We start from the raw sequence: 9,073 nt of genomic DNA on the forward strand, positions 1-9,073 counted from the left end.
TGGAGCCATTACGCGTATCTCCCAGATAGGACCCCGCTGCTTTCCTCCCCGTAAGGCTCGGTGATTTGCTATATGGTAATGATGTCAGGCTACAACCGAGTCCTCTGCCTGCACGCAGACTCCAGCTTCACTCCATTCTTGCCTTTTAATAGCGACTACTGGGACTTTTCAGCACTTCTGAACGTCTCCATCGCTGTGTTTACAGCACTATTTCTTTATATATTTTTTGAATGTGGGTATAAAACTTCGGGATCCGAGGGGAGGGGGTGGAGGAGGAGGAAGGGGGGGGGGGGGTTGTTCAACTTGCCAGAGAGGATTAAGGATTAGTTTTACTGGCGGATTAGGTCTGTGTGTGGGGAGGCACGATGGGGTTAAACATAGATGGCGGCACTACAGCCTCCCAATCAGTGGTGGTGGTGACAAAACTAAAACCAGGGGAGGTGGGTTTTTGGAGGAAAACACGAAATAACAAGAGCCACGGGGAGTCAGGAGAGAGGGGGAGAGGGAGGTTAAGGGCGTCTGAGAGATCTCCAAGCAAGCAGCTGCTTTTTCCAACACTGAAAAATATCAAGAATAATAATAATAAAATAAAAACACTACTGCTTTGGGCTCAAAAAAAGAAAAAAAAGCTGAAACTGCCTTCAGCAGTCCTTGAAAGGTTTCCAGACAGACCCCTGGAAATTAAAACATTACACAATGACAAGTGAAATCATTCTCCACCAGCAGCTACATTATAATTCAACACTAAAATGTGCAGCAGACACATCTTGAGACGGCACCATTTTCTGGGTCTGTGAGTCATTTATGTTCAAAGTAAACCGCGAGTCTTTATCTCTTGCCTGAACCAAATGGGAGGATGGAGACGCAGCATCTGGCATCATTAAACACTTGTTATGAGGACGAGGGCTTTAAAATGTTTTGTTGCTGGAGCTGCATTTAGAAAAAAAAAGCCCCCCCTCCCGCTCTAGTCTAAATGAGTGGACAGCCTCAGGTGCCGGTGCCGTGACCGTGTGCGCGTGTCCACCGGCGCGCCGTGTTGTGTTGTCCTGCGGTGCCCACGTGATGAACCGTGGAGCCTGAGAGAGCGCGCACAGCCTGGTGGACGGTAATAGACTGCTAACGGAGCCCGTGCTGCGCGGCTCCAACCAGAGATGCGGTTTCAGGCTTTTTGCCCGTTTTCAAATCTGCATATTAAAGCGATGACCTTTGCGCGCTCAATAGGCTCGACCGCGGTGGAAAGAAAAACGTTTCCAGGCCAGACGCACCGTTATTAGAGCCCTGCAGAATAAACACACGCAGGGTAGGGTATCTATCCATCCGTCGTCTAAATACACACAGCATCCTCATAAAACACAAGAGCAAAGGCCACAAAACGCAACATTTCTCCATCATCTAAAAAGCCTGCTTAATCACATCCACATCTCTGCCGGGACTCGAACCCGGAGCCTCTGGATTAGAAGTCCAGCGCGCTATTCCATTGCGCCACAGAGACTGAGGCACATTTTTTTCGATCAAAACCGGGTTTATACTCCCCCCTCCCACCCCAGCGCAGCATCCTCGCCATCCCTCAGCATCAGGACCGCAGCTCTGTGGATGATGACAATCCTCCGGCCGGTAGGGGGTGCTGCCGCCGCGCAATCATTAGTCCCAATTGTGCCTCCTGGGTGGAAAAAGCAATTGACCTGCTCTCCATCCAGCTGTTTCTATGCGGGTTATCTCTTCAAAGTGTCATCATTTCGATATTATTGGAGCAATAATAAAACATCTCATATTCTAAATGCATCCAAAAGTGCAATACAAGGTGCTCATCTCTGCCTGTGTTTTCATCACCTCAGTGTTTGTTGTGCCCGCAAAAAAATTGGAATCATTTCAAGTGTTTGGTGTGAGCAGACTAGAAGCAAATCCAGTCTTAAACCCCGCAGAGCAATTTTCCATTCCACTACAATAGAAGCTGTTGTCCGACAGATCTCTATCTCATGTGGAAATGTGCCTGTAACGTGGATTAGACTCAGCGTAGGGAGTCATCCACATGCCAGATTCACAGCAACCGGACCAAAACTGACAAACAGAGAGCAATTTTTCAAGTGCCGATGGTACAGTGGCAATTATTTTGTGTTGGCAACACTTAATACAGGGATGTCCGTCCAGTAACTGAGCAGATTCTGCAGGGAATACACACCATCAAAGGCTGTAAATTAGTTCTTGAGTTTTACAAACACTGGCAGTTATTGTGGAAACAGTTTGCTGTGTTCTTTACAGCTGATGTTTGATACAATATGTGGCTCACAAATAAATCTTGTCAACAGCAAACTGAAAAGACATTTGAGATGACAGGCATTTCCCCTTCGAGCCACCAGTAACAAATTGATAAACCAATTTTGTTGGCGCTAACTGGACTAAATGTTGGTGTTGGTTCTGTCAACGCTCAGTTGATCTAAGTAGACACACTTTCAAAGTGTTCCTTTTTTTTGCACTTGTTACTCCACCCTACATAAATGAAGTTGGATGTGACATTACATTACGGCTTGCTTTTATTAACGCTGCAGGACAAAAGCAGCTCAGGGGCAGTGTGGAGCTCCTGTGCGGCTCAGTGGGAGTTAAGGCCTGAGGCGGGCCACCGGTGAGGAGCCAGTTCATAAACATGGCTTCCACCGCAGGGGCTGCCGCTGCAAATTTCAGCCCCTCTCTTCCTGGTGTTAAAAATGCATCTGGCATCTGCGGCCTGGAGAAGGTAAAATATGAATGACAGCCTACAGTAAACAGCCACAATACAAACACACATTTCTGTGCACAGACACACACACAGTTTGACTGGCAGTGACTGAGCACTCAGGGTAAAGGAGAGTTTGATTAATGAATGTGACGTCACACCACAATTAGACAAATTACATAAGAACATAGCATGTAGGACAGGTCTAATTTCGGCTGCTGGTTATTGTTCACATCAAAAAAAAAAAAAAAAACAAGTGTGAATTAAACTAGGTCACACTCACATGAAGCTTCCACTGCGTTTGATGACCCCCAAAGCTTTCCAGAGTGTAATTAATTCCAAAGGACAAAAATCACGACATCACTTCAGCGTACAGCATAATATAATCCTTTATTTAATACTTTGATGAAATGGGGCCTGCAGCAGGCCAGAAACAGAACATATACACAAAACTCCCATAGTGCATCCAGTCCAAATCCCCTACAGCTCCTCTGCTCCTTTCCTTTCTGCTCTTAGATCATTGCAATGGCGATGGAGGTGATGATGGACAGGCCGATAACTGTGTAGCCGGTGCGGTAGACTTCTGGAATTTTGAAGCCTTTGCCAACATCCCAGTACTTTTATTAAATAATAAAGTAAAAGAGAAGAGAGCGGGGAGAAGATTATTTAGCATAAATAAACACATCCTCAGTTGATAAATGATGGCAAATGTGATCTAATTCCTATAAAAATTGGTAAAAGTAGCAAACATGACAAAAATTAAAAACTGCATAGAGATTTGTCTCTTTAAAGTGCAAAAGCTGAGAAGTCCAGACACACTACAAAATAATCTACAATGCTGTGGGGGTAGATAAATATTTGCTAGGTATATAGCTCAAATAAACAAGTCTTACCAAGTGGCGGATGCCGTTATAGGTGTGGTACGATACAGGGAAAGCGATGCCAAACTTGGCCAGCCCAATGAGAATGGGGCCGATGGACAGCGAGTGGATCAAGTCCAGGTAGTAGGGGTAGTTTCCCGGTAATACCAGCGCTGCCACCGCAAAGGCTGAGATAGCTGGACACAGACAGAAGCACTGAGACCAAACACTGAACACGATGTACGTGTGAATGTTTTTTCATACACACCTTTTAGAGAGAAGTGAGAAATGAACACATGAAAATGTTTAAAAACCCACATGCTACTAGCATTTGTCTTTGCTAGATTACTCTCCATGAGTCACCACAGCACCAGATGCTACCAGCCAGTCATTTTCAAACATCTGAATATCTCAGTTATGTAAATGCTTTTCTCCCCGCTGACTAAATTAAATGAAGGCCAAACAATGGCTCTGTATCAAACAAGCTCCTCATTGGCTGCCTTTACAATGCACCGAGCATAATGGTTCACTCTAAGCTTCTATTTCTGTATCGCCTGGATGATTAAAAAGCTTGCTGATTGTAGAATTTAATGGAAATTCCATGGGGGAATATACAGCAGGTGTAAACATAAAAGGTAGAACTGCAAACAAAAAAAAGCCCAAAAAATAAAACACCAGTGTATATGTGAATAAATGTCCTTTATAATCTTTAATTCCTCATGCAAAATTGCCTTGAAAAGTGTTAGATATTTAAGTGTCGCAATGAAATGCATAAACAAAACACAGCCTTCAAAGTTTACTCTCAGCTAGTGGCAGTTCTATTTCACGAGCACTGTGAAATGGAAGTGGATGTCAGACACGTAATTAAGCACGTGACAATTTGATAGAAAGCTGAGACACAGTGACTGTCGATGCGTGCGAGCCAGACTGGCAGTTGAGAGCGCTGACCCTTGTTGAACCCATTAACACATAAACAAAACTGAACTCGGCTTTGACAGAATGTTCCATCAAGGTCACAGTGACACAAGTTTAACCACCAGGCGAATGACTAAAAGCTATTAGCCATCCAGACCTCATTTTCACATGCAAGGGTGGAATTGTATTGAACAACTTCTGTTTTGTAATTCCAGTAAATGCTCTTAGCAGAAATCAATAGTGATGGACTAAAATGCCCTGAAGAGATTTTCTGGGTCAATCAAAAGCTGACAGCGGCAGTAGTGTAGCTTCACTTCGATGTGAGAATAATAACAGGAAGAGTCTAGTGTCTCGACAAGCATTTCTTTCTCTGTGTGGGAATAATTTCTGTACTGTAACCCTTTGATGCACAGCTTGGGTCAGGAGATACCCATTTTCCATTGGATTTGGGTCACTTTTGACCCATGTTGTGCATCACAGTGTTAAGAACAAAGCTAGAATATTCACTTGCATAATCACAGATGAACAGATGTGCTACCTCCACTGAGTCCCACTCCAGTTCCTCTGTGTGTGATGGACATCATCATGGGGACAGACCATCTGAGGCGGAAAGAAAATGCAACACATTCAGTTTAATGGGAAATCAAGTCCAAAGCATTAAGCCTTCACTGGTGTTCACTTGAGACAGTTTTGTATCAAATCAATTATCTGTTTTTCAGATTCAAGCTTGTAAAGCAAACAAAAAGTAGCTGAGAATCACAGACCAATGACAGTTACAGCTTTCAGCGTCCGCATTTACAGTTATAAACTAAGTTAATGTTCTTGCATACACTGAGATAAAACAGGTGAAAGAGTATGACTTAAATCACTAAATCACATATGGAAGAAACAACTGCTGGTTAGCAGTTGGAGTGTCAAAGAATAAGCGCCCTGAGCCAGAGCGATCCCAGATGTCAGAAATGCTGAGTGAAAAACTGAGCTAGTAAGGAGGCCTAGAGAGAAATTACAAGAACCCACACTGAATACAAAGGCTTTTACTGCAGGTGTAGGTTTCTAATAACTGCCTGACAGTACATCAAGGTGTTTATTGCACTAAATTCTCTGGTAATGGTGGCTTGTCCTGCTGTTTTATTAGCATTGGAATAATAAAGAGCCGACACAATCCGAAAACCAGCTTTTACAGTAATATTATTCTCCGCTTGGGTAATGCACCGCAGTACATTTGTGGAATCTTTTAAAACATGGAGCTGGAATTAAAGTACATAAACAGAGCGTATGATTTTGCGTCAACAATTGAGTCATCTCTGTTTATCCTCACTTTATATTCTGAACAACACTCAAGGCACACAGTGGGCTGCATACAGTACGTACTGGTAGATGGTGATATGGGGAGACATGGGTCGGTTTAATCTGGCATTTTTGGCCCAAAACTTGTTCATCTCATCCTTAGCTGTGGTTCCCATTGGAGCAGCACTGAAGGAGAGACAGAGAAATGGTTGACAGTAGCACAATTTACATCTGAGTGATCATTTGTATATCTGAATTGGTATTATAAGTGTTGCAAGTGTATTTATGTGAACTTTCTTTCACACAAACATAGAACTCACTGTCTGTAGAGGAAACTGTACTGTGGTTTGGAGAGACAGACACCCTGACGGGCAAACGTCCTAAAAACAAGCGACAAGAAAGAAGTGTTAGATTTATGTTCTGGCTCTTCAGGACTTTGTACCTGCATTCAAATACCAGATAAGAAACTCAAGCATACAATATCTTGTAAGCAAGACCTTTATGGATGTTTTTAATAAAGAGGACAGACCTAAATAATCAACAAATGCAACAAAAGACACAATAAATTATGTAAATGAACAATTTGACATACACACAATAAGAAAGAAATGAACAAAGTCCAAGGAATTTTTAAAAGCAGATGTGAGAATGTTGATAGTTACTTTGACCGATTAATGAATTCCTAACAGTGTTTTACTTAAATGTAGCATCCAGTTAGTGCCATAAACAAGCACAGAAATAAATAGCAACAGAAGATTCTGTTTATCTCTTACAAAAGACTGCAATAGAGTAAACCTGAGATTACAACAGTATTAACCACAGACCTGAGAAACACAGACAAACCAAAGTCAATATGACAGAAGAGAAGATAACAGACAAGAGCGACTGTTGAACTAAATCTAGAGCTCTAACAGTTTTACAATTAATTGATTATTTGTCAATAATTGAACATAACAATGTAAAAATAACTATTTTGAAAAGCAATTAATGGGTTTGGCAGCATCTTGACAGCATCTTGAGCTTTTGAAAACACATTTTTCAACATTTTCTAATATTTTAAAGACCAATGCAACATTCGTTTAATCGGGAAAAAAATCGACAGTGAAAATCATAATTTCAGCCCAAATTAAACCTCAAGGACAATAATCTTACTTATGGGGACAGTGATAAACTATGGTTTGATTATCACTATTGACACTGTGCTCACGTGTGAAGGTCAATGAAGTGGAGAAAGCTGTGACTTTCTACGGAGTTAACCCCGTTTGTGGGGTCGCGACAGGTTAACAATGTTGTTTACACTGTTGTAGTCTCAGTTTGAGTCGGTACTAACTGCACTATTTTGCGACAAATAAACGGTAGATCTTTCTTTGATACTGATCACGATTGTTATTTATGGCACCGTAGGAATGTGAAGTAAACAACACGTTTAAGTGTCAGTTATCACGAAGCTAAACCAATCAAAACAAAAGGTTTAAGAAGCTCACAACAACAACGGCGAGTCAAGTTTGAACAAACACATATACGAAGGCTAAATGCAGCAAACGTAGCGGTTTAATTGCTTCAATTACATTAATTACACTAAGAGCCAAAGTTCACTTTCTGTTAGCCTTCAAACACACCCGACAACACTTAGCATTAGCTCGCTAGCTAAGACCAGCTAGCGCTAAACGAGGACAATAAGCCAATATTAGAAGCTACACTCGGGTGTGTTGTCGTCTGTTCTAACACATTTGTGCTGATGACGTGTCTATGTGCCCTGATAACCGCGAGGAACGACAGAAGACGCTTTCCCCGAGCCCAAAAGTTATGTAGCAGAGATGTACTGACCTTAAGAGCAGCGCCATGTTTGACGGACAGTCAGCGGAAGTGACGTAGAGGATGTTGTTGGCGCGGTTATAGAAGTTAGTGTCACACTGATTTACAAACTAATTTCTATCAGATTCATCAGCTTTTATGCTTTTTGGCAACCTGTTAAGTCGATACACTGCATAAAAACATATTTTTTCATTCTGAATAAAGATTTTAGGGGTTATTTTGCTTCAATAACAAGGCTTCTTTCATGCTAATGAAAAGAAAACATTCAAGATACACTCTGCAAGGAGAGGTGTGAGCACAGACCATGAAAAAAATATTTTGTGCAGTCCATAGGTGAGGTAGCATGGCATTACCTGGAGAACACAAAACATTACGCCAACCAAAAACCTCTGAGGACCAGCTGAGGAACCACATGCTTGGATGAGGAGTCACAGGCAAAGTTTAGCAGTCCGAGTGAATTGTATTTATAGCAGTCCACAGCAGATATAGACGGAGGAATAAATGGTTGGCCAAAACAAAAGAGAAAGAAAAAAATCCCCAAAGATAGGACAAGAACAAAATTAACAAATCTTTAGAGAAATGGAAAAACAAGCTGATTGCTAACTTTAAAAACGGGACCCGAGGCAGGAATTGTGGTCTGTAGTGTGTCTCTCTCTTGCAATTTGTCTGTTATTTCAGCCACTCAAACCTTCTGGCCTTATACAAGTGGGCTCCACCTATTCAAGACACAAAATTCCATTATCCAATTCAAATCATTCAATTGTAAATGTGTTTATTTCAGTTTTAACATGTTTTATTTAAGAGCAGTTGTTTTAATTAATAATAAACAACCTGAAATGACACCGAACACCCCTCCTACCCTACTGCATTTGGTCTCCTCCATTTGGAAACCTCGTCTACTTAAACTAATGTAACACTCCATCTCAGCTTTGGGGGTTCTTGAGGTTATGTGCTTCTCCATGAATAACCCATCTCCAAACAATTTGCGGCCTTGAAAGAGACAAAAGAAAGCAACAAAAGGGAAACCCAGAGGAAAAGCTTCTAAACAGGTAGTCCTAACAAGTAATAATATTGGTATAGTCCCATATGGTGGTGCCTTTGAGCTGAGGTCTGAATTGCGGAGCTTGATTTGGAATTATTAAGGTAACATCAGGTTTAACTTTTCTAGACCGCAGCAGTGGTTCACTTCACGCATACATACATCACAATGGTAATTTATTCTGCACTCCTAACTTGTTCCACAGCAGATTATGTCCCCGATAACAGACAACCCCAACTGACCAATTAATTGTCTCAGTAAAAAGGCGTCACCATCCCTGGAAGATCCTGCAGAGATCATCGTGCAGGTAAAACTGTGAGAGGGTCACAAGAGGCTTCAGAGCTGCAATTTCAAAGCTATTGTTCTATAGGCCTTTACATAGCAATATAATCCAAAAAGAAAGATGAAGCGCCTTGCACTTGTTGAATTCAGAAGATTTGCAGTAAG

At 41.8% G+C, this 9,073-nt stretch overlaps 1 protein-coding gene and 1 non-coding gene across 3 annotated transcripts; both read right to left on the reverse strand.

Moving 5' to 3' along the window:
• Positions 1 to 1,418: 1,418 nt before the first annotated feature.
• Positions 1,419 to 1,492, reverse strand: trnar-ucu (transfer RNA arginine (anticodon UCU)). Its single transcript has one exon. It is a non-coding gene; the product is annotated as a tRNA-Arg (tRNA).
• Positions 1,493 to 3,081: 1,589 nt separating this feature from the next.
• Positions 3,082 to 7,683, reverse strand: sdhc (succinate dehydrogenase complex, subunit C, integral membrane protein). Of its 2 annotated transcripts, XM_023279326.2 has the most exons (6): positions 7,600 to 7,683; positions 6,093 to 6,152; positions 5,857 to 5,958; positions 5,024 to 5,085; positions 3,604 to 3,767; positions 3,082 to 3,327 (listed from the first exon to the last, which is right to left on the reverse strand). In XM_023279326.2, the coding sequence occupies exons 1-6, from the start codon at positions 7,614 to 7,616 to the stop codon at positions 3,223 to 3,225; spliced, it is 510 nt and encodes a 169-aa protein (XP_023135094.1). In that variant the 5' UTR covers positions 7,617 to 7,683; the 3' UTR covers positions 3,082 to 3,222. The 2 variants fall into 2 exon arrangements, with proteins under 2 accessions (XP_023135094.1, XP_054870026.1); XM_055014051.1 differs by lacking the exon at positions 7,600 to 7,683 and having other exon boundaries at positions 6,093 to 6,246.
• Positions 7,684 to 9,073: the final 1,390 nt, after the last annotated feature.

This window comes from Amphiprion ocellaris, chromosome 10, assembly GCF_022539595.1.
Source record: "Amphiprion ocellaris isolate individual 3 ecotype Okinawa chromosome 10, ASM2253959v1, whole genome shotgun sequence".
Classification (NCBI taxonomy): Eukaryota; Metazoa; Chordata; class Actinopteri; family Pomacentridae; genus Amphiprion; species Amphiprion ocellaris.

Bases quoted from the DNA above. Each gene is read 5' to 3' on its own strand.
- sdhc (XM_055014051.1), bottom strand. From the start codon at position 6,220: ATGCAGGTACAAAGTCCTGAAGAGCCAGAACATAAATCTAACACTTCT. The intron at 5,086-5,856 runs GTACGTACTGTA...TTTCCGCCTCAG, and splicing joins CCCCATATCACCATCTACCA to ATGGTCTGTCCCCATGATGA. The intron at 3,328-3,603 runs GTAAGACTTGTT...ATTTAATAAAAG, and splicing joins ATAACGGCATCCGCCACTTG to TACTGGGATGTTGGCAAAGG.